The sequence below is a fragment of the Suricata suricatta genome, chromosome 4 (genome assembly GCF_006229205.1).
Source record: "Suricata suricatta isolate VVHF042 chromosome 4, meerkat_22Aug2017_6uvM2_HiC, whole genome shotgun sequence".
Lineage (NCBI taxonomy): Eukaryota > Metazoa > Chordata > Mammalia > Carnivora > Herpestidae > Suricata > Suricata suricatta.
The window spans coordinates 105,338,016-105,363,767 of record NC_043703.1 but is presented as its reverse complement, the minus strand read 5'-3'; the positions used below and the strand labels follow the sequence as shown (position 1 = coordinate 105,363,767).

General features: G+C 43.3%; 1 protein-coding gene across 8 annotated transcripts in view; it reads left to right on the top strand.

Annotated features, from left to right (window-relative positions):
• Nucleotides 1–25,752, top strand: part of BCL11A (BAF chromatin remodeling complex subunit BCL11A) — a 100,343-nt gene that overhangs the window by 2,632 nt on the left and 71,959 nt on the right. For 6 of the 8 annotated variants that reach the window (XM_029937414.1, XM_029937415.1, XM_029937420.1 and 3 more), the window contains one exon: nt 5,231–5,560. In XM_029937414.1, the coding sequence (XP_029793274.1) occupies nt 5,231–5,560 (330 nt within the window). Of the gene's footprint in view, nt 1–621; nt 670–1,634; nt 1,735–5,230; nt 5,561–25,752 lie in introns of those variants that run through there. The other 2 variants (XM_029937418.1, XM_029937417.1) reach the window with 2 other exon arrangements.

Here is a 25,752-nt window from a genome sequence, read left to right as displayed (position 1 = left end):
CCCCCCCCCCCCCCCCCCCCCCCCCCCCCCCCCGCCTCCCGAGCCCTGCCTGGCCAGGTGGGGGGTGAATTGGGAGGGGTGGGGGTGGGGTGGGGAGGTGAGCAAGGGAGTAGTAAGTGCAACTGTGTGTTTTGGGAGGGCTGGATCCTGGTACTCCTTGCACCCCACCCTTGAATTCCTGCCCTCTAACCCGGGTCTGGCTTGGTCAGGGGCGGGGGGTGGGCAGTGCTCCTTTTGAATCTTTATGGGGTGGTGATGGGTGGGTTACTGTGTTCTGGCTAACTGAGTGCGTCTGGGAAGGCGGGAGGTGGGCAGTTAGGAAAGTTTGGCAGCAAGGGAAAGAAAGGCGTGAGAGGGCCCACATGCCTTCCCCTCCTCATTCGTGACCCTTATTTTAAATCTTGATGCAATTTTAAAACACTACCTATACCCAGTTCTGTATTTATTAAAGGGTTGGGGGGTGCGCATAAGGAGTTGAATTTTTCACTGGGCCCTGGAACTTGTCACACACTTCGAAAGCTCCCCCCGCCCTGGCACGTTGCGGGGCCCTCCCTCTCCCCACCCCCGCGCATCCCTCCCTCGTCGCTCTCCCCCGCCCCCCACTCCCCCGGCCGCGCCGGATGCGGAGCAGACGCGGCGTGCGGCGGTGTGAAGTTACAGCCCGGCCAGGTACCGGCGGGAAGGAAGGGCAGTGTTCGCAGGACTCGGGAAAGCCGGAACCTTCTTCGGAAGGATGCACTGGGGGCTCAAAGGACGGACTGAGGCGTGCAGTCCAGGCTGCTCCCCTATCCCCCACCCACCCCGGGTCCACCTCGGGACATTCCAGGCTGGGTGGGTTTAGCTGGCCTCTAGCCCTGACTCAGTGTGGGCTTTGGGTTAAGAGAGTAGTATGGAGGGGGTGCTGGGGCCAATTTTTTCTCATTTTCTGGGAGCGCAGAGGGGGCGGGAGCCATTCTGGTGTTCAGGACCCCCCCTCCCCCCAATCCTCCGCTTCTTGGGCTGAATGAGCCATTCGGTCGCTAGGAGGCAGAACAAGATCAAGAAAGCTCAGCGAACTTGAACCTGTACCAGAGCCTCCCCCACTCCCTGCTTTGCGTTTCTCGGCCGGGGAGCGACGAGCTTTGCGAGGGTGAGGGTGGGGGTGGGGGAAACGGACGGTTAGGCAGAATTCCCTTTCTCCCCCCATCACCCCTTATGTCTTTGTTCTTCATTTTGACTTTAAAAATGCTTCTGGGCCGGGCGGCGGAGAAGCGCTCGGGAGCGCGGCAGACAATCCCGGGCGCGGAGTGGGGTGCAGTTTTCGCTTTCTTTCGGGGCGGGCGATTTTGATAGGGGGTAAAGGGGTGTACGCACTCTCCGCCTTCGAGGCAAGGCCAAAGGGCGGGATCCAGCAAGTTTGCAGTTAGTCTTCGGGTTCACTTCTTCCACCCCCACGCCCCGCGCAAAGCACGGACAACGGCGGCTACGTTGGGCTTGCACAGAGGCTCTATATCCAGACCCCTGGCTCCCCCGCCTCCCGCAGCTCTCGCCCAGAAGCCCGAAATCACAACAATAGTAATAGTTATCATCATAATGATGCGGGCTAGCAGCGTCATTAATAATGAATAACCGCAGCCGCCGCGGCGCTGCGCACACTCATGCCCGGAATTGCGAGCGAAACGCGTTTGCAGAGATCCCCCGAAGTAAAAAGTGTGAGCCTGGGGACCAGCGTGAATTTCAGGGCCCGCGCTGGAGGTGTGTAGGGGGACATCGAGACTGCACCAGGTTAACCAGTCGAGTTTTCCCAGCCTCACTTCCCGTTTCTCCAGCTGGTGGGGCCAAGGAACGGTTGTCACCCTGAAGCCGGGCTGGACCGCGGTGGAGGCGGCAATCGGGGCCCCTGGCTGCCCGTTGCCTCCCGGCCTGGCCCGGAACCCACGGCCCGGCAGTAGCCGCTGCACGTGTTTGCAGCAAGCGCGGCCGGAGGCTGCAGCCAGCTAGCTGCTCGCTTTGTGCCTGAGTCCCGGCGCCCAACTTCACTTTCTGCAAAGCCCGCCCCCACCGGGCCCTGGGCCCCGGGCCTGTCGCCGTAGCCTTCGCTTTTGTTTCTTTGCTTTTCCTTTCTGCATTTCAGACTCCGTTTGCTTCCTTACTCTATTAAGACAATCAAAAGGAAGGACTTGGAGAGCAAACTTGAAGGCATAGCGCCTTCCCCCCCCCTCCCCCAGCAGCCTTCCTTTCCCTCGCTCCTTCCCTACATTTCTTCTAGGGCCTTTTTCTTCTTCTTTAAATTTATTCCTTTGCAACTGCAGAGAGGAAGGAGATCTCAGTCAGCCGCTGGGGCACTGAGACGTTCCGGTCTGTCTCGCTGTTTGAACGTAGAATCATTTTATTTTCTATTTCTTTCTCCTCTTGTAGAGAATTCGCCGCTAATTATTATGATTATTTGCCCACTCCCTTCCACTTCAATCCTGGACTCCCCGCTTTGTAGCGGGAGGTTTAGACCGGAGCTTAGAAACGTTGGTATTGTGGGGGCGAAGGAGGATGGAGTTGAATTGAGGGAGGGGGTAAAATGGCTGAGGTTAGGAATGTTTTTAGGGAAAGAGGAATTTGCATTAAAATACAGAGAAATTAACAGATGCCCAGAAAGGAAATGTTGATTACCACTGAGAAAAGATGTCAATGCAAATCAGTAGACTACACCAAGAGAATTGTATTTTCATATTTTCTTTGTGCCCCACTTCGTCTCATTTTTAATAATATAGCAGCAATAATAAGAACACGTTTTGATATTTCTCTGAACATTACTAGCCAAATGTTTTGCAAGACGACCGATGTTAGACATATTTCATACATTAGGATATAATTCTTGTTAATTAGCAATAATTTACGTTAAGAGCATAGAAAATGTTGAGGTTACAGGTTTTATATCTGTACATTTGATCATCTTGTTATTTTCAAGAACTTTGCCTCCTATAAAATTAATTAGGTGAAATGTGGAGGTGTAATCAGCAACCTCTGAATTACCACTTCATTTCCTGGTTTTGATTGTAAATCAGTTCAGTCACTACATTTAGAAGACTTTAACCAAGTCTGTTTTGTACCGCATTACCTTTAACTATTTGATACCTAGGAGAATATTTCCTTTTGCTCCTAAATAATATTTCCACTTTCAGAAATGTGTCAGGCCTTGGGAATAAAAAACAACAACGAATCTTAACGGTGGAGTTTAAAAAAATGTGGGTTTTTTTTTTTTGGCAAAGGTTCTTCATAGTACTAACTTTAATAAAACAAAATATTATTCCTCTTTCTTTAATCTGTAACCCTCAGAACTTGCAGTTAATGCTGAACAACAACAAAAAGCCACATTTGTCAGTATATACTTAAAAATCCTTAATTCACATAGGAGAGAGATCTTGGAGAATGACTTCCTTATTCAGTCCCTCACTTGGTCAAAATGAAAGCAAATGTAGGAGAAAAATGTCATAGAGGCATAATGCAAAAAGACTTCTGTTTGTCTCCTTTTATTTGAAAAGCATGCTGTATATTTTGTGTTTATCTTTGGTCAGTATGTTGGGCAAAGAAACATAAGTGCTTACCTTGCTGTCTTTATTAGTGGGTATCTAACCTTCATATTCCTGTGGTGACCTTATGTTAAATTAGGAGGAGTACCAGAGGCTAGAAATTATGACATGTCCTACTTGAGCACAGGTGCAGCTAGGCAGGGCTCTCTCAATATTATTTCACCCAGCACATCTGGGAGTTACTCCAGATCTTCCCCCTCAATATTCAGCCTGGGTAGGGTTGAAATAAATTTAACCTGAGTTCACTGGATTTTTGCACTTTATCAAAATCGGTTCCAATATTCTACACTCAAATTAAAATCTATTTTTTGATTCTCTGTGGCTTTAAGTTCATTAAATGTGAAATTGGCAGCTTGCTAAAGAAGGTCAGACTGATTAACTGTTTAAGACTTGTACATTTTCTGCTTCAGTTTTATTAACTGGCAGCATCCTGGATGTGTTTTGTATTTTGTGGTATATTTTTTTTTTGATAGGGTAGGCATAGGGTTTCAAGAGCCGAGACTTACCAACTCTCTTTTCCCCTTTGGAAGGTTAAAAAAATGATAGAAGCTGTTCAAATGAGACGCTAGAGTATTTTGGTGCAAAGTTAAAAAAAAAAAAAAGGAAACAAGAATGAAAGACATATCTACCTTGTTATACCATCCGCTGGTGATTATGTGTGTAGAAATAGTCCCATAATGAAGCGTTTTGGAGCTCATTCAGAAAATTAGTCAACTTTGACAACATTAGGCGAAGTATTTCAAGTCTAAAGAAAGGATTTCTCAGCCTTGTTCTGAAATGTGGCATTTGCTTGACCATTCTGATTTTTATGTGATGGGAGCCACCAAGTGCAAACATGTTTAGAATATTTTAGGCATTCCTTTCTTCAGGATGAAAAAATGACTAATTGGCTTATTTTCTTAAGTACTCAAAAGTATCCCATTTAGCTAATGTGTCTGAGAAGAATTGCCAGTGAATTTGGTATTTCTTTAATTTTGTGGCACTGCTGAGAGTGAGATCAGAAAGGTTTTTGGCAGTATGAATTATGCTACGTTATGATTATTATTTAGATCCGTTTCACAGGTGAATGCAGTCGTTTGCTTATTATGGCAGTGTAAATGTGGCACATTTTGTGTGTGATATAGTAGCATTCTAATTTACAAAGCTAAGTCTCTGTATACTTAGAAGTATATACATTCATACACAAAGGGTGTGTGTGTTTATTTACCTCTCCTTTTATTCTTTGGCACAATAGACAACTTAGTCTATAGGAAAAAAGAAATAAATTTGGTTTCAACCCATGTTTTTTCACCAGTTTTGGGGATAGTTATCATTTAAGCCTTCTTATGTCCCCTGTGTTAACTATTTACTTAACAGTCAACATTGTTTCTAAACTCGAAAACCAGATACAGTTGTGTGTGTGTGTGTGTGTGTGTTTTCTCAGGAGTTAAGCAAGTCAGATAGTTTTCTTTAAATATGTGATGATTTGCCTCATTGATAAATTTCCTTTCTTGTTGATAACCTCCTTATTCTTACACGTTTTAGGTGCTCATGTTTTCTGGGTATTATATTAAGGAGCTTAGAAACACTTTATATGTGGTGGGATGGGATGGGGTTGAGAATGAATTTCCCCTTTCTCTCTATTCTCTGGCGCTCTAATAATTGTGCTTTTGTTTCTCCAACCACAGCCGAACCTCTTGAAGCCATTCTTACAGATGATGAACCAGACCACGGCCCTTTGGGAGCTCCAGAAGGGGACCATGACCTCCTCACGTGTGGGCAGTGCCAGATGAACTTCCCATTGGGGGACATTCTTATTTTTATCGAGCACAAACGGAAACAATGCAATGGCAGCCTCTGCTTAGAAAAAGCTGTGGATAAACCACCTTCCCCTTCACCAATCGAGATGAAAAAAGCATCCAATCCTGTGGAGGTTGGCATCCAGGTCACGCCAGAGGATGACGATTGTTTATCAACGTCATCTAGAGGAATTTGCCCCAAACAGGAACACATAGCAGGTAAATGAGAAGCAAGGAGAAAAGCTGTTTGCATGTTTTCTTTTCATTTTCAGAGGTGCTGTAGCCAAGCACTCAGGAGTGGTGAAGAGCTGTCTGTATTTCTCCATGTGACTGTCCATGACAGCCCTGTAATGTAAAAATAATCATTCCTATTGCTTACGTCCAGGACACAAAAAAATAAATATTTTCCACTTCACTGAGTCAGATAGAGGTGGAGGATGCACACACCTGATACCCTCTCTCTGGATCTGTTGACGCTGAATTTCTTTCCTTTTCTTCTCCCCTTCTCATTTTTAAGTGTTGCACCTTACTATACCGGGCCCAGTTTCCAGTGTCCATTCCCAGCCATGGTGACAAGTTAGAGGCGAAAGTGGCCATACAGGCATTTTGTAGTTTGGCCATTGACCTGTTGGAGTCAGAATACCTGGTCAGACCTCCTTAGGGGTGCTGTTAGTTCTCAAGGCGTCCACGAAGGGGGGTGGGCTGACAGGGCGTGTGGGAGTGGGTAGAAAGAGTTAACTGAGCTTCAGGGCTCGCCTTGGATCCATATTGGCTGTCAGCCCGTATGGGGCTGTAATTAAACACAGCCCCGTGGTGGGATGACACCGTGACCTTGACTTTAAGATGCCATTTTCGACTGGCCAGGCCAGAGTAGAGAGGGCAGTTGCTGAAGCGCACAGACATGCTTACTCGAAAAGTTTAAGGGCATGTTGGAAATTTCAAAAGGTTGGTTTGACAGGAACGGCTGCTCCCTGCAGCCTGCCTCCTCAGCTAAATGATAAATGCTTCTCTGTGCTCTCTCTTGTCTCTGATGTGGTTTTGACAGATGTATCTTGATTTTGTTTGTGGTTTACACAACCACATGTCACCCTTACAAATGTCCAGTCCAGACTTCCACTGTTTCTGCTGTAACACAATGTAAAAATTGTCTTGGAAAAATACATACACATATTCAACAGCTCTCCTTCCTTTGGTTAATTTTAGCAGAGAGGTAGTTAGGTGTGTGGGTTTCTCAGCAGCTCATGGGAAAAGGAATTAACGGCTAGCAGAGGGACTTAAATCCCTACCCTGAGTGATAAGCAGCGGCACTGTATGATGACCCTTGAAACATTTTGTGTGTGTGTGTGTGTGTGTGTGTGTGTGTGTGTGTGAGAAACAAGAGTGATTTAACACACAAGACAAAGTGAATGCAAAAGTCTATGGTGACAAAAATGCCAAGCCTGCTGGTGGTTCTCCCTCTTCTATTTCCCTCTGACCCCTCCCCCAAAAGGCAGAAGGTTTATTCAGTTTTAGGAAAGGTAGTGCATATAATCAATTGATTCACTGGAACTTGTCTTTCTGACCTCGTTTGACCACAAAGTTGAACTGTAGAGTAGGTCAGTGGTCCAGAGGGGATTAAATGTCGTATTATTTCTCCTCCCCCCCCTCTGGAATTTGATCATTAAAATCAAACGTGGCATTTTCTCTTTATTTCTTTCTTTCTTTCTTTCTTTCTTTCTTTCTTTCTTTCTTTCTTTCTTTCTTTCTTTTTCTTTCTCTCTTTCTCTCTTTCTTTCTTTCTTTTTCTTTCTTTTCTTTCTTCCTTTTTCTTTCTTTTCTTTTTCTTTCTTTTCTTTCTTTATTTCTCTCTTTCTCTTTCTTTCTTTCTTTTCTTTCTTCTCCCATGCTTCTTGCAATAATACTCAGATACTTTTCCTTTAGTGAAATGAGAAATCTGTACCAGGGAAGCTCCATTTACAAAATATTTTTCTAGAATCCACCGCATTTAGCTTATGTGACATGTAGGTTAACATTTTATCCTCCCCCTCCTTCCCTCTCCTCCCCTCCCCTCCCCCCCCCAAGTAGGATATGGCAGTGACCATTTCCATGTGCTGTCTTGTGACTGGAAGGAAAATCTAAGGCATGATTAATGAAGCAAGAGCAAGCGGAAGGGGATTTGTCGTCTTTGGAGATCCAAAGCCTTTCTAAATCACCAAATATGGAGTAACACTTGCGTGATGTAACATCGTATTTACATATCGAGCCGCTCGTTTAAAAGACAAAACACAGTGTCTGTCAAGCAGGAATTAAAACCACACTTCTTAACTGAGGTCCCCGAATAGGTTATTCACTCTCAGATTAACCGGCTCCAAAATTCTGTGCTTCTGTACTTAGAAGAGGAATCTAAAAGCTGGAGGCGAAGGCACTATAGTGAAAGCTTTTTACTATTATAGTTGTGAATGTACATAGAGAAAGAAAAGATATTTTCCTTAACTTCCAGTTGTCATAAAGGTTTTTTGTTTTTAAGACCCAGTATAACAGCAGAGCCCAGGAAGCACCCCTCCCCACCCACCGAAAACAAAAACAAAACACAAAAGAGAAAAAAGAAAGCAAATTTAAAAAATATTTAGAAGGCTAATACTAAATAATTTCACTGAGATGAACAGCAGTATAAGGTAGCTAAGATATTCAATGGGTGCACAAATGTAGCAACCCGGGTGAGGTAAACCTTTCATGCACAAATAATTACAGAGCCTTGATTCCTTTCATTGTGTTTAATCACCTGTTCCCATCCTGGAATTGGCTGGACACGAATAGCCTGGTCACATCTCAACTCTAGATGTCAGAAACTAGAATCACGACTTCTCATAATTCACAGTAATGAATTAAGAGTTTCCTATGGTGAAATTAACATTCTACCATCGCACATAAATTAAGATGCCCTGGCTCTCAGGTGTCTCTGAAGGGAAGTTCTGGAAGACGGCTGCGCACTACCAGCCCGTTTCTCTGAAGCACGCCTTTACAATTCCAAGTCTGCTTTTCTTTTTGTGATGAGGAAGGAAACAATAAGAATAATCATCCAGTAGATATTTGAATTGTGTCACAAAAAGAAAGGAGAAGCAATGCTCCATATTAGCAGAGAGATCTATTGATGAATCTCTAGAAGAGTATGCTTGGCAATCACATAAAAGGTAGTCATTTAAGTGCACTGTGTAGGAAAGGCTTTATTAAAGTGATGTAAGTTGGATTTGAGCTCACTGTGTGCTCTGTGCCATTTTATAGGCAGGAAGCAGGAATAAAACAGTGCAGATTTTCTTGAGATAAGTAAAGCTTAGCATTGGGGGCTTTCACATAGAAGAAGGTAGAGTTCTTTAAATCTTCAGTAGGTGATATGCATTTTGACTGGACATAGGCCTCATGAAGAGTGTTTTTTGGAAAGGATGATTTTTTTTACCTGGCATATAGATGGCTGTGTGCTTCAGCACTTCCCCCATGTCACATGTGTGCGCTGGTCAGGTTGCTTTTTTCATTTCATTCACATATTCAAAATACTGTGTGGCTGTGATCCAGTGAGACCATTGACATAGTATTAATTTAACTGGAAATGAGCAGGTCATATTGTGTGGGGCCCAGTTCATCTATTTGTATGTCAGATACTCACCATCAGATGTCAGCAGCCTGTGACTGGCAGTCAGAGCTTTTAATAGGGCTGTTGCTGGGTTTTCTAGTCTCTTCTTTTATGGTGGGAGAAATACTCATCAGAGATTAGTGGATGCGAAACTGGTGTTCACTTGCAGAAAAAGACCAAAAATATTATTCCACCGTGTCAGCTTTGAGGTTTTGGCTTATGACACATGGAAATCTTTAAATTAGGGTTGGGCTGTTGTGGAGTTAGCTTTTAGGAAAATGGGGGAAAATAGGACCAATCTTATAAAATGTAGTCAGATCTACTACTAGTGGCATATAATATTTTTTCTTCTTAAAATCATGAACACAGATGTTTATATCAGGATATTTAAAAATTAATTTGCTTAGGCAATATGCTTCCTAACTAGAAAAAAATATATAAGACGATTACTCTAATGGAGGGGAAATACTAATTCAAAAACAGAAACACGTCAGCATGGTACTTAAAGGTAAATCAAGTATAACACACTTAGGCTTTTCAGAACTTAGCAGATCAACTTGCCTTTTCTTTCTGTACCCATTCTAATTCTTTCCTAGCTCAACATGAATTGGGGATGTATCTGTGTACTTCATGGTATAATTGTAAATGAGACTACAAATTATAGTATCCTAATATGACTACTTATTTTTAATTTCTCATTACTGTGTGATTCTGAATAAAAACCACTGACTTCTGAAGTGAATTTTTAGCTGGAAAAAGAAAACAGCAAACAGACCCCCGCCTCCTCCGTATACTGGTGAACATTTTACTTACCTTCAGTATGCAGAGAATAGAGAATATTGTTTCTTTATATATATATCTAGGATTTTCACTGGGAGCCTGTGTCTGTGAGGCCACTACCCAGAGACTCATGTTCATGAGTCTGGGAGTCCTATATACAAGCTGTATTTGTAAATAAGACCAAGAAAGGTTGTGAACTGGCAGCTTGGATGTTTTGTCAAAGTACAATGTCAGAGAAACTCTCTCTAAGACAAATTGTAAATAGAACTGTCACAGTGATTGCATGATTGAGCCACAGAAGTGTCTTACAATTGTTGGCATTGTCAGAGGACTTTTGAAAGCTTAATTAAACACAGTGGCCCGCATGGCTGCAAATTTACTTCGGAAAGCCAAAAAGAAAAAAAAAAATCTAAAATGTGGAAGATTCCCAAAGATCTCAAAGTTTTTCAGACATTACCCTTCCAGTGACACAGAAAAGATGCATTGTGCATTTTCCTAGTTGTCTTTTATAAATAATAGTTTTGAGAATAGGGCCACGTGATATGAAGATCATCCTGTGTGTGATGTGGAGATTGTGTTAGTTTTTCTGTCTCCTGCTGTTACAGACAGTTAATGTTAAAATGGCCTTTTATTGGAAACACAAATATGTATTCACTTCAAGAACAGGAGCAGAGGGGGAAAGTTTCCCTCCCATTCTCTGTGTTCATTCTGTGAAGGCTTAAAAAAACAGTGCTGTAATTTCTTAAATCACTCCATTCCTTGTGTTGCAAGTTGTGCCATTTACTTTAAAGGATCTGAAATCTGTTTTGCACACCTTTCTCCTCACGCATGTGGCATTTAATTGTGGAGCTGCCCATGGGCTGGAAAATGCAACTGGGTGTAGAAATGTGCAGGCAGTGTCAGGACAGCGAACCTTAAGCTCAGGGAAGAGGAGAGTTGGATGCATATTAATGGCACATTTTCAAGTCCTGGAAAATCATTAATTTCACACCATAGCCTCCATGTAGTTTGGCTAATATGTGAGGACTAAATTGGAGCCTATAACAAACGTGCAAATCCTAGGGAAGCATTTTTCACAATTTTGTGATTTCTTAAGTGAAAGTGTTTAATAAAGGAGAATGGATGAATGGTGGCTTTTGCACACTAGTCTGTGAGAAAGGAAGAAAGTTTGGCTTTCCTTGGGGGAAAACATGAAATTGAACCAAAGTAGCACAGCTAGGGAGATGCACCGAAATCGCGGCATTCAGTGTTAATTTAATGGACTTTGGTTGGTCTGTTCACACCCTTTACTGCACAAAGGAATCAGTTGACAAAACTTACGCCAAGCCCAAGTCTGTTTTTACATACCGTAGTACCAGCTTTGTGCAGTAAAAAGCACTTAGCATCAAACTGGTCCCAGCCTGGCACCTTGCCACTTTTTTAGCAAGAGATTTAATCACCAAGGATCTTTAGTACCTTTCTGCTTGTTCAGATTTCATTTGGGTCATGGTTATGTCAGCAGTGTTGTTATTACAAGGATTAAAAACGAAAAAAGATTTTAACTTAGTGTCCATTTTTAACATTGTCTCAAATCAAGCAGGTTTTTATATTATGTGTCAATTTGGAGGACATTAATAAAGTTCACAAATATATAATTTAATGGATAAAACCAGTACTTTTATTTGTAATACAAATAGAAAATTGGGCTCCCTCTCTGTTCTTTCCTCCTCCCCAGGTAAATAAGCATCCTTAAACTGCTTCTCTCCTTTACTTCCAGAGTATAGAGGCTCTGGCCAATATCAGTAAATTTACCTTTGTAATTTGCCACGTAGTTTTTACAACAATGACCTAATTAATTTGAGCACGAACCATATTATTGCTACTAGAGTCATTTTCTGTCACAAACTTAATTTCCAGGAAATGTAACCTGACGAATAAGAATGCTTTAGCTCTCCACATGTGCTCCTAGAGACCAAAGGCAGATTTAAAATAATAGTAATAATAAAAAAAACGCCAGCATTATTAAAGCCAGTATGCTTGATGCCAAACTCAATTTGAAGCCAGTAAACATCAGACTGTATTTCTAATCAGTTTTAGAATGTAACGTATTCCATATTGGGTTCACTGGAATCTGTCTTTCTCCTTTTTACTGGCCAGCTGCACTCTCTATGCATTTTTAAAACATTTCAGCAAAGGCTTTTGCTGTTCTTAGCAGGGTTAGTAACTTGGGGTCTATTTCTGAGCTCATTCGTCATTCTGCGATGGCATTGAGTTAGGTTGGCAGGGGAAGGATTTGAAGCATGGGGGGTGGTGAGGTCACTTCTGACCCCAGCAGGGAATAGGTGAGCTTCATTTGCCTTTACAATAGACGCACAGTTACTGCACCTTGGAGGAGCTCTCAGGTGCCGCTCAGATGGGCGCATGTAAATGCCCTGTCAGATGCGGAGCTGGAATATTAATGCCTCTTCCACCACTGCACCATAATAAAGCTGTACACAGCAAGCTTAATATGCAGCTAGTCTGGGGAATTGTGTAAACTTAGGTAGCCCAGTGTGAAAGACAGCGATGTAAAAATGCTCAATATGCTACAGTTTCCATTCTTGTTCTCCTTTGATCTATAGCAAAATGAAAACATCATCCTTTCCTCCTCTTGGAGTTGTCTCCCCAACTCTGCCACCTCCCAATCCACCACCAGAATTTTTTTGCATGTGCGGTATGGAGAAATGCGACATAATTTGTTTCGTATGGTTAATTACAGGCGTTTGAATATTTAAAATTTTAAATAGACACTGTTCCAGCTTTTCCTGTTAAAAGTATGTGATTTGAACAAAGGGAATACAGTGTAAATATTTGTGGTGATTTGCAACACCCCTCTTCCTCCATTAAACACACACACACACGTGCACATTCAGTTTAGATGTAGCGCTGACTTAAAAGGCTTCTGTACCTTCATTTGTACTTTAAAAAAAAATCAACCCTCAACTGGAACTCCATTAAAACATTTTGCCATTATTTTTGAGTCCACTGTTGCTGCAGGTTTTAAAGAGGATTTTTATAATGTGTTCATTTAACAGAATCAACAGCTGTCAGAACCAGTTGTGGTAAATCCACAAAACGTACAAAGAGAATACACACGTTTCCTGAAACAAAACACTTGGAAAAACAAGCTGCCAAGAACTGGCGAATAAGAAGTCTGCAGACAGGGAGCCGGAGTGTTTCATCTCTTGGTTCACCCTGGAGACTGATGTGAGCGGATCTGATGCAATGCCCTGGAAGGTTTACCTGACCAGGTGCCTGCTTTGAGGCCATGCACCAGGCGGGAGGGCTGGACGGGGCTGCCACTTGCTCCCTGTTCTGCCCTCCTTTTTTTCTTTTTGATCTCTCCACATAGATAAAATACCACGTTTGTAGAGTGCTGCACAACAAATTATATCCACTAAAGGTGAGATGATCAGATATAAACTTCCTGTAAAAGAAGCCAGAAGGCGCCTAGCACACCCTTTTCCAGATAGGGTTGGCAGCGTGTTCGTGTTATGCAGAATTGAATCGGCCCCGCCAGGAAATTCCCAGTGGGACCCTGGAGCAGGCATGTTGATGAAGGGGATACCTGGGGACCTCTGGTCACTCACAATGAGTTTCTGTTTGTATCTTCCCTCTTGTCAGCCTTGGTGATAAACAGTTACACCTACAATTCGATCTTAGTTTTAGATACAGGTGAGTCCACTGATTAAAAACTCCCATTAAAATGAAGAATAGAATTATTGTGAAGCCCGAGAAGGTGCTTTCAAAATGAACACAGGTGCTGTTGTGTACCCCCCCCACCTTCTCCGCTCTCTGGTTTCTGTTTTCTTTTTGAATTTTCTAAAAACAAAACAAAACAAAACAAAACAAAACAAAACGAAAAACACCCCCCAAACACAAGGAAGCCTCATGCTAAGCATCAGGGCATTTACATTTATATTAATCAGCTGTTCATTTTCTTGATATGTAATGATGCATTAAAAAAGCTGCAAAACAATTATATCTGTTAATTTTTAGGGAAATAAGGTGTAGCTCGTGTTCTTCTTACCTTAGCTGGAGTACAAGGCTCTACGTGCCCTGTCTGATCTCTTACGTTTTAAATATGGAGTTTCTCTTTGGGCCCCCCCAAAAAAAATCTGAAGCATTTCCCTTTACTGACTCAGGGGATACCATGATTTCATGATTTATTTACATTTAGGGGGCTGTTCACAATGAGCCATTTACTGCTCATCTTAGCCCCCTCCTCCACAGGTCTCTGAGTTCACAGTTAAAACAATACATTAACCAATGTTAAAATTTAAATCTCTTGGGTTTCTCTCTCCTACTTCATCCCATCCTAAGATTAAAAAAAAACACACACACAACAACACAACTATTCTTTTACATTTAAAAGTGAACATTGGCTACTGAAGAATGATTTAAAGGCTGAGAAAATTTTTAATAATAAATCGTAACCTTCTCATGTTATGTTTTTGTTATGTTAAGGGGAAAAAATCAATAAGGAAAAATTTAATTCTGATAAAGATACTCTTGGATCTTTGAAAACAACTGCTGTCCTTTTAACTAAAACATTTGAGCGGCTTCAAAGACTATGTATTTCTTCTGATCTTGGAGCTGTGTGACTGGTAGCAAGAAAGAAAAAAAAATCTTATTCTACATACAAGTGGATTGCTTAACAAGTCTGCACAGACACGTACTTGTTTGTACAATAGAGATAAAAATTCCTGTATAAAAATAATTCAGCTGCTGACAGCAGGCATTGTTGTTGGACCTGTCTTTTGTGCCTGTCCCAGCTCTGGGCCCCCTCTCCCCTCTATCTGCTTGGGACAGCTTGCTGCCTGCAGACTCCTGACCAGAAGTTAATTGCTATATATTAAATATATAGGTGTTGAATCTAAAGAGGACTATCTCGAGCCTCCCTATATACATTCCACTCTACTTTCTGATGTGATCGCAGCACTGCCGGGAAGAGGGTGGCAGGCAAATGCTCTAATAGGGAAAATGACTTGAAGGCAGTTAAGGGAAATTTGGCCTTCAGGTCCCATTTGCTCTGCAGTGTAGCATCAGTGTCTAAACTTTTGTTTTTAATCTAATTCTGATTTACTCTGTCACATCCCATATCAACCCTCATTGAACTCTACTCGTGTAGAGTAACATTAGTGTCAAACGGAATTGGTCAGGACTGTGGACCTGTGGCTCATACAGATGGTTGTGGATGTGAGTTACACGCGGCTCTGCATCCTTTTCTTTCTAATAAATGTGAAAATGGGGCACACTTCTGAGCAGGGCCCATGGATAAGAGAGCCAGGGAATGAGGGATAGTACCTGGATTTCCCCCTCCCCCCCTTCTCCCTTCTCTTTCCCATTTCTTGGGATACCTGCATTTCAGGTGGTAAGATCGACTCTAGGAAAACATCTGAGGCTGGGGGGTGGGGGTGGGAGGAGAGTGGCAGAGAGAAGTTACTGGCATATTTTCAGTTTGGGTTCAAACACAGTCATCAAAGCAGAGTCTTCTGGTCCAGGAGCAGAGTAGTAGTAGTACGCACGGGCACATGGGCCTTCCAGAGCTGTTATTCCCAGTCAGACTTCCACGCCCGCCCAGCTAGGACTTAAACGTGAGCTTTCCCCAGGGTTGGGTGTATGGGATGGGGCCCATGAGGCATTCACTGGGAATTCTATCACAAGAATTTCTTAAATATCATGAGGTGAGTAAGGTGTGAGTTAGCATTCAAGATGTGAGATAGATTCTCCTCCATACTTGTCACTGAGAAGCATGAGACTCCAAATTCCCACTATGCTCTGTAATCACTCCGGGGTGGGGGGCAGTGGGTGGACATCAAAACTTTCTGAATGTCAGCTGATGCCTGCATGACCTGCTCCTCCTGGATTAAATACTGCCAGTGCAGGATGGGGGGGGGTGAGGGGAACCCCCAGGAAGAGAAATACCCAACGACAGGCTTTTCACTCCCCAGAAGTAAAGCAGATCTCACTTCCCAGCCTCATATCCTCTCCTTTCTTCTTTCCCTTTTGGAAGCAGAAACTTCTAAAATGAATGCCACTCCAAGGCGACGAAAAAGCTGTTTTTATACCACAGTGGATGTTTACACAGGAGACTCAACTTGAGGGGAAAAAGGCTTTTTGGGAGGGTGGTGGGACTCGTGTTAATCTGTTTTGTTGGAGGACTGTGCAGTATATTGCCTGTGAGCAACTCTGGGCTGTTTTTGATAAATTACCATGTTTAGAGATAGGTTTGGCTCTTAAGGGCTTAGTTTTATGAACAAAGTCCGTAACGATGTTTGCATCCTCTGTTTGTCTCTTAGCCCCCTTTGGCTTCACTAGAAGCTCAATGTTTAGTTTAAGCTCAGTCTGGAAGATATAACAATTTTGCATTAAAAAAATGAGGAAATCATAGGAAGAAAAACCCTTTGCTTTTTGGATGAATCTTACTGATAATTTGCTAAAGCTCATTTGAATTTTAAGCACTTCTTTAATCTTCAAAGGCTAAATTGCTTTATGAATATGCATGGTGTGGGCAGACTTCAGTTCATTACCTAGTTGTAAATTCTAATGACCATTAGGTCCTTCCAGTAATTGCGAATTGTTTTGCATTTTTGATTGGCCTATTAACATGTACATTCGGTGCACATCAGGCTGGCCTGTCAGCCTGCTGAAGGAGAAAAAAAAGGTGAAAATTGTTTATAGCACCAAGATTCTTAGATTTTCAATCTTGCAAAATTGATGATGTAAAAAAATTAAAGCAGTGTTTTTTCTTCTCAAGATTGAAAGTTCACCAAGAGATTTGACATATTTAATTTACATGATGACTTTGCACTCCTTCATTAATGCAATTTGCATATGAAGCTGTTGTTAATCACTTTTGATCATGTTTTGTGTATTAGCTGCCTCAGTGGCTCTCCTCCTCGGATGCCCCAGTAGAAAGGAGCAAAATGATGCATCTTCTTGCCAAGTTTCCTTTAGTGAATTGAGGAATTAGAAGTCTAACCTTGAGTAATTACATATGTTTTATCCGTTTTCTTTTAACGTTAAGTACAGTTTGTGGAAGTGTTGGCTGGAAGTCGTTCTCATTTGGGGAGAAGGCTGTAAAATTTAAGTGTGTGATTGAGGCACATCCCGATCTGTACAGAAATAGGCACTGCCTGTCCCTGTTCTCCCCATGAAAGTTGTCAGGCAGTTTCATTGTTAAGCGGCTTGGTGGCGGGGAGACCTGAATTTTCCAGCGTATTAAGACATCAGGCTTCCTTGGAAGAGAGAGGGCTACAAAGTACAGACTTGCGCTACAACGCTTTGGGTTTCTTCTTTAAGTTTGTGCCTAACACCTATGTGTCTCGGGCCTGGGCTTGGCTGCCTTATTTTTTGAGCTCGAGGAAGTCTTCCTGTGGCCTCGTCCAGCTTCTGTTCTCAGCTGCTCCGTCTGTGTCCTCCACTAGTCACAAAAGTAAATCATGGTCTCTGGGCTCCTGGGTGCCTCCCTCAAGGTACACAAGTGCCCTGGTTGTGAAAACAAGGTGCTAACTAACGGTTTCCGATTTTTGAGAGCCTGTGATTGTGGTATTTGCCTTTGCTGTTGAATAGCCTATGCTGTATTATTGATGCTCATCTTTGGTCTGTGAGTTTATCACTGGTTAACAAGCAGAATCAGAACACTGAAACTGATATTCTGATTAAAAGGAATGTTTAATGAAAGAAAATAAATTGTGATGGAAAATGAACAGTGTGTAAGAAACATAACTACAATTTTAACCTCCGAGGGACCCTAGCACTGCCCTACCGTGACTTCCATCCATACCATGCTAAAAGCATGCTTCAGTTCAAAGTTGTTAATATTCAGCTGGGAAACAGTATCCAGAACACAAATAAATTATTAAGTGCATGAACTTTTTAGGCAGTAAGATGAACTGATGGGGTCCATCTGTGAGATCCAGGGGCTTTTTATTTGTGTGTGTCGAGCGATTCTGCCCTCTCCGACTTCACAGCCTTTGGTCTCCGGCCAACTGCATGCATAATTGATTCCACACGCACTATCATTTTCTTGATGTAATTGCTTTACTAAGATATGATGAAATCTAATGGATAATTTGCTATTTGAAAATGGGCAAAAAAATGTTCATACTTTTCACTGGGGGGCAGGCAAGAGAGAAGGGGGGTATTCCGATGACCTGATATTTAAGAACACAAAACAAAACGAAACCAGTAAAACGAACTTAATGCACTCCGCTTCAATCACATTGGTTTGGGTAGGAAGGTCTTTGTGACATATGGAAGCCAGTGTGTAAATCTCTTTCTATCTTCTATCACCCTCCTTCATTCCTTCTTTCTCTGTCTCTCCCCCAAACTTTACAAGCAAGGGATCCTAACAAGGTAAAAAGTAAACAATTTAGTCATCACAAGCCTTATTATTCAGTCTATCCAGGAGTTTTGCCCTGTTGGTTTATTTAACTTCCAGGAATGTAAACACTGACACAGCCCTAGAAGCAGTAAGAAAGATTACAGTATTAGAGTTAAAAACCGTGAGCATGGAGGAGCTGTGCTTTATACTCAGCAATAATCACACTTTACATTGAAACATAATGGTAAGTCAAAACCGACTGGAAACTTCTGCTTATATGGAGTACAAATTTCATTCTAATAGATTGGCATAATCTAGTGTACCCAGAGTAGATTGTTATATAATGGAGAAACTGTATAAATGTCAAGTACACAAATAATTCTACAGGAAGTAAATGAGGAGTATTAGAATTTCTTAAATCACCATTAAATTTTGTTGGTGGGACAATTTCATTGGGTCCCTCAAAATCATGTGTGGCTTTGCATAAGTCTTTTAAAAATGTATTTTGAGGGGATTTACAGATATTGAAACATTGTTTTAATCCAAACCAGTTCATGCTTTAAATGTACCTTAAAAAATTGTACTGTTTTTTTAAAGTACTTAAAGGGAGTGGAAGGGTAGAAAGCATATAAAGTGAATCCATCTCACTGTGGCAAACTGTTTTTCAAGTAAAGTCATAATAATGAACAACACATGATCTGAAATTTGATCAGCAAACATGTACTTATGCCAAGGAATTTTCGTTTTCTTTCTCTCTTTCTTTCCTTTTCTTTTTTTCTTTCTTTTCCTCCCTTACCCCCTCCCTGCCTTTCTTCCCCCCTCCCTTCCTTCCTGCCTTCCCTTCTTCCTCCCTCCCGCCATTCACATACCAAGTTTCTGTAAATCAGTAAAGTAGGGGGAGATCATATCATAATACACATAATACACAGAATGGCAAAGCTGTCTTTTGGAAGAAACATTAAATTCACCACCACTAACAACAACAAAAAAACCTTTTTACCAAACTGGAAACGACAGAATAGTTTTAAAAAAGAAAAAAAAATCCACCCCACCTTCTGATGCTCAAAACTTCAAACTATTAATAGACCACCAGTGAGATAGACTGTCTTTGTGCCTTGAAATGCAAAATGAGGGAAATAATTAGCAGAGGAACAAAATTCTCAAAATTTGAAGAACTTCTGTGATTACGGGGGGTACAGTGAAAAGAAAATGCAAATTTCTTCCTGATCTTAATTAGATTCGATTGTGCGGTGGGTGTGTTGGATTTGGGGGGAGAGGCGGGGGCAGAGAGCGGGGAAGGCTGGGGTGGGGGTTGAGGCAAGGGGCTGTGTGATGTGGAGACAGGTTAACAGGGGCCTGGCGGTGTGGCTGGAGGCAAGGTGGCTTCCGGTGCTTGCTGGAGCAGTAAACGATGTGCTGATGGGGCGAGAATCCTGAGCCCTTAATTTAGCTGGGCTCATTTCCCCTGGGTCTAGGGGATTCATTTGAGGGGAGGGGTGGGTACCGTAATAACAGCCAGGCTGCCTTAGGAAGGGGAAGCAGCCTGTGGGTTACTTTCCCCGACCACAAGGGAAAGCTGTGTGAGCCGTTTTGGGCTCTGCCTTGTGCTCTGTGGCCATCACTCAGCCCCTTCAGGGGGCATCTGCACAGAACCCCCAACACCAGAGCACCCCCGCCCAGCTGCCCTCCAAATCCGCTCTTTAGAGTCCACTGGTGGTGGTTGGCCAGAGTCCCGCCAAAGTATGTGCAGCAAGTTTCGCTGGCTGGGTTTCCCCTTGTGTGAAATAATAAAAGCCCTGGCCAAGGCTTATGAATCTATTTTTGTTTCATTAATATTATTTATTATGTATTTTATTAATATTTTTAGGAGGGACTGTGCTCTCATTTGACCATTTGTAGTTATAATTAACACATTCTGTACTGGTTATAAAAAGTGTATTTGCATTTAATTGCAAATCAGGCTAAATTAATGGATATGATTTAAAACAAAACTCACTTAAAATATTCTTGCAGGGAGCAAAAGAAGGGACAGTCCTTGCATTAAATTTGTTTTCTGGGTGTCTGTGGTAAGAGGCTTGAAAGGATTGTGTGGGTCTAACGGGAATCGTGTGTGTGTGTGTGTGTGTGTGTGTGTGTGTGTCCGAGGGACATGGGGGCCACATAAGGGGGAGGAGGAAAACCTGGGCAGGGGGAGGGCAGCCAGGAGCTCCCATCATTAATTTCTGAGGTTACCAGGAGGGGCTTAAGCAAAGTGGTCAAGTCCATCTGCTCCAGGAAGGTGGTAAAGAAAGGAGGTTAATGGCAAGAGGGAAGAAGCACAAAGGGAAAATTGTACATTGGGAGCGTTGCTCTCACGGCCGTGGTGTAGACAGACTGGTTTAGCAGACAGAATGATAGATTGTTTTGTCAAGGGTCCCAGGGTGTGCCCTGAACTTGAAGCACTTTGTTTATCTTGAATAGAAAGGGAAAAGCACAGACATAATCGATGTCTAGTTTTTAGGAGCTCGAAAGAGGTGGGAGAACAGAGAGGAGTCGGAGAGGTGGGGGGAGGTGCAGGCCTTGGTTGTGGCTGTCCATTAACAGATGAAGTTGGCCGAGGGCCAAGCTTTAGATGAGAGCATGTCAGGGCCCCAGTGCAGCCAAGCCTTTTCAGTGTTTGTTGTTTTTTTTTTCCTTCCTTTTTCTTTCTTAAAAAAAAAATACCTGCCGACTGTACATCAAATGCTTCCAGGTCTTTGGCTAAAGGCAAGAAAAAAAAAGACACACAGCTCAATTTTTTCCCCTCTGAACCAGTTGAGGCCAGTCTTTTGGCTACACACACAGGTTCTATCATCTTTCCTGGCTTGCCATTGGGGAAAAAAGAGTTGTGATAACGCCAGTAACCCGAGGGCCTGGGACAGGAAGGGTTCGGTGTGTTCAAGAGACCTGCGTGTGTGAGCGCGTGCGCAGCGGCCAACGCGAGTGCGGACGCGGGGCGGGGCGTGTGGGCCTGCGTACAGGTAGGAAATCCGTGCAAACGAATTCCCTTCTCTTTTTCATTTTTTGTAATGTTAATTTATTTTTGAGCGAGCGAGCGAGCGGACGAGAGAGAGAGAGAGACCGAGCGTGAGTGGGGGAGGGGCAGAGAGAGAGAGGCACTGAATCCCGTAGCAGGCTCCAGGCTCAGAGCCGTCAGCACGGAGCTTGATTGGGGACCGAACTAACCAGAAAGGAGATCTTGGCCTAAGCGGAAGTCCTTCCCTTAACGAACTGAGCCACCCTGGCGCCCCCACTCATCCCCCACTTTTTTTTTTTTTTAAATAAAGAAGTTAAACTCCTTGTTGGGAAGACCTGTGAACTGGTCTGTTGGTGGCTGGGAAAGTTAAATAACACGGAAGCAAGACCAGGGGTTGGGGGAAAACGAGCCCCCATTGGAAGCACAGCACTTGCTGTGCAGGGCTGATGGCAAACCCATGCGTCTGCGCTTGTTTTATTCTCAATTATCTTATCTCTTTGGTCTGTTTCTGTGTTTTTTAGTTTATTATGACATTATGCATTCACTTATGAGTGTTGGCAAGCAAGAGTCATCAGCCCAATAACTTCCTGACATTTTTAGCTCTTTTAATGTGCAGTCTTTGCCCTCCTGCCACAAGTGGCGAGGTAATTGAATTTCCCTGTTACTTACTGGCGGCAGGCATGTTCTGGTTCCCACCAGAGGAGCTGCTGGCACTAGAGCTGGGTTCATAGAATTCTGCCTGGGGGACACAGTGGCTTCTGAGTAGTTTGGGGGCTTATCCGAAATGCAGTCCACACAATAAAAGATGTTTGTGTTTTTTTCCCATCATAGACTTGGAAAGGCACCAGTGTGAACGGCCTTATAAAATAGGATAAAATCATGTTTACTTCCCCAGGCTGAAGCCTCAGCAGGGAGGTGGACTTTTCTCTTCCTCTGTAGCAGATGAAACTGGGAAAATGTGGAGGCCTCTGGGCTCATCCCACAGATAACCCCAAACACTCAGCCAAGCCCTTAGATGCTGTTTTCACTTTCACCTATGTGTCTTTGTAACCTGTGTGGTAAGAAGGGGAAGAGGGGCTAAACGAGGGGAAATAAGCCCTTAAAAATACATTTATCCTCTTTCACCTCCTCCCCGCCCCCATCTTTTAGTCTCTGTGAGCACACCAACTAAAATGGCGAGGAAGCACTGCCATTTCTGGGTGTGTGAGCTGGGGCACATTTCTTCAACTTCTAAGTTTCCATTTTCTCATCTGTAACATGGGGGGAGTCACAGGACCCACCTCACTGGGGACATCATTAGCGTTGTGGGAAAACGCTTGTCTGGTACCAGGTAATCACTTGGGAAGAGCCATTTATTATGATTCTGACTCATGGTTTAGGACTTTTTTCTCATAAGAACTGGGGTCTCAATATAGTTCCTTGCCATGTGGGGGGTAGCAGGTTGGGATGAGAGGTAAGCAGAGCAGGGAGGGTTCTAATGGGCTCAGAGCCTCTCTCTGCCTCAGGGTAGGCTCCTGTAGGAGCCTTTGGGAAAGGGGTTGTTGGGTAGAAACAGCTGAGAGTAGCCATTGTAGATCTGGTGAGGTGGAGCGATTGGAGGGGCTTCTCCCCACTGGCCTCCCTCAGTGCTTGGCCTCTCTCCCTACAGACATGTGCTGCATTGCCAAGAGAGTGTACCTGGGTATGTGACATAGTCACTCTTGTTCAGTTCACTGACTGGTTGGGAAAGTTTGGGCAAAACGTTTAACAACCTCTGTGAAATGGAGATATAATCCAAGGCACCTCCCTTATATAGGGTCCATGCGACCAGTAAATGCTACGAGAAAGCACATACATTACTTGCCACACAGAACACACTGGCAGAGTTGCCATTGCGATACTATGTATCTGATGCATTGTTACTCCAGTCAAGGCAGCCCCAGAAAGGAGATCTTAGTAGGCCCTTTGGTAGAGGAGGAAATTGGGGCTACCCAAGGGTTACATACCTTCCCTGAGGGTTCACTGTTAATTAAGGGTTTCGTCCTTTGGTTCCAGTCATCATCTTCTGTCACCTCCTCAAAGTGTTTGCAGCTTTCCTCAGTGGAGCTGGGCACCAGTTGGGTGGGAAGTGCTGGTGCTGGATGGCTGGTCCTCCTGTGGGTTCTGTGGTCAAGTTTTTTAGTCTTCTGGGAAAGAGAAGAATGTTCTCATCCAGTTCCTGGGCGGCTGTCCTGGCCATATTGGCGGAGCCTTCGAGCTGTTGGAAAGAGTTGTAATGTGAGGAATTCTGCTTTGCAAGTAGTCATTTCTCCATCTGTCCAGAGTAAGCCAGAAATGGGGCGAGGGTCCTGTGAAGAACAGGAAGAAGGTTTTACTATTTGTGTGTGACTTGGTTAGGAGACGGCAATAGGCTAACCAAGAAACCAAGCTAGGACGTTTAAGGGCTGGTGAACCTTGGCTTTCAGCATTTCTGTTCTCTTGTCTCTCTGGTATTCATTTCACTGACCACACCTTAAAGGTGAGGAGGGGCAGTAGGAGAGAATCAGAATTATACTTTGAGGGGGAGAGTATGGGAGTATGTGTGTGCATACTTGTGTCTAGGGAGTGCTGGGGGGTAATAATCTGCTTCTAGGAGGTTTCATTTCTGGCTGAACAAGTGCTGTGGTAAGGCAAGTCTGGAAAGCATGCTAGGAGACCTGAGAAAAATTTTGAATGGAAACTACAGTCAACAACTCCAAATGATCCACATGTGGCTTTCCCTGAGGCAAGTTTTCAAGTGCATGGTGGCCTCCCCCCAGTCATTCTGCAGGCTGCTCTGACACCATTAATATTTGCTGTAGCAAGACCTGAGGTTCATTGCAGAGGAATTACATAATGTATTCCAAAACCAAATGTCAGAGTTTTCCTTTTGTTACCCATCCTTTTGAATTGGCTGGGCCACCATTGACCACCATTTATATAGTTTCAGAGTCCACCGGGTAGTTCGGAGGTGCCTACTGTGTGCTGAGGTCCCCTGGGGGAACCGAAGCGTTGGCTTCAGCAGTGACAAGGGTTGGCTGGGAGTTCTGTCCATTTGGTATGCTCAAGTATTCTATTTGAACCGGGGGAAGTTGTTCAACCAGGAAGTTGTCATTGTCGTGGATCCAGGTGGTCTTCTGAGTTCGGGGTGGGGAGGGAGGGGGCTGCTGAGAATACTTGTGGGTAAAGAACTCCAAGCCTTACGTTTCAATTCTCCTGCTGCCCTGCGACTCCTGGATCCTTGCTTCCTTGTGCCTCACCTCTTCCTCTGGTTCTCCTCATTGTCTCTACCTGCCCCAGGTTCAGGACTGTAGCTGTATTCCCCGATCACCCCAGAAGAGAAGCTGAGTTTTGTTCCTGGGACTTCAACTTCTAGATTGAAAAGCAGAAATGATAAAAGGAGTACCATTGCTTTAGAGGTCCTATTTTTCCCTATGGTTTTCTCCCCATTCCCTTGAAAATCAGGCCAGCTCTCTGATGGTGGCCTTTTGTTTCGTTTTCTTTTTTGGTTCTGCCTTCATTAAGGTAAGCACGAATTTAATGTCCCAAGAGGCAGGCCGGTGACCCTTCAGGCCAAGTGCCTGGATGTGGCAATGCTATAATAAATATTGAATGGTGAGAGCAATGGAAATTTAACAAAGCCATAACTGAGGAGACTGCAGAGGGGCAGCGGACTGGTTAAGAGGCTGTTGGATGAGCTGGGTAGTATTTCTACTTCAACCTGATTGAAATGTCGACTAAAAATCAATGCTGTTGACTAGTGATAATTTACAACATTCCCGGTGCTAAGTAGTTCCCCGCTTAAGAATGCGTTGGCTGGGCAGAGATTAGTGCAGGGAGTTGTGTGTGTCACAATGAATCAGACGCATTATAGGTCAGCCCTTTATTTGTTTCATCATGACTTTTACACAGTTGTCATGTAATTTATGGCTGCTTTCACGTTGTCAAACATTTTCATTGCATCTTCTTCTTTAACACACTCCTGACACAGACGCGCTGTCTTGGAAGGCTTGGTATTATTTCATAATCCGAGAGGAGGCCTATAAACCATCAAATTACACTATCTTCGGGCTAATCTAAATGCGCTGCAGATTAAAATCAGAGCTCATTTGTCCCTGATGCAAATTATTAAGTTCTAATTATAAATATCCATTTAATTACCCCATACATTTTTATTTTGCGGACCCTTTTGAGCACTGCTGTCTGCGGGGCGGGGGTGGGGGTGGGTGGAGATGCATAGGAGACAATCTGCAGTAATTAATGTACACGTCCCAAATGTAAAGGATAAACATATGCTGCTTTGTTTGGCGTATTTGTTGATTGATTAGATGTATAGAGACTTTGGCATTGGCACAATCCAAAGTTGAAATCTCTTTAAAAGTGAAAACTATTGAAAAATCTTTGGGGGAAGAAAAAGCAAAGTAGAGCCAACCAAGAGCTTTCTGCTATAATACATCATCCTAAAATATGAGATTTCACCAGATTCTGCATTTGAGTCAATCTAGATTTTGTAGAAGTTAAGGGTGAGAGAGACCCTAACTGTTTTGTACCAAGAATATGAAATCATTGTTATAGAAAAAGCTGTAATGTTAAAAAAAAAAAAAGTCATTCTTATTTCCAGCCCTGTTGCCGTTTTCAGCTAGGAAATAACATTATCTGCCTGTAAAAGGACGACAGTCCATTTG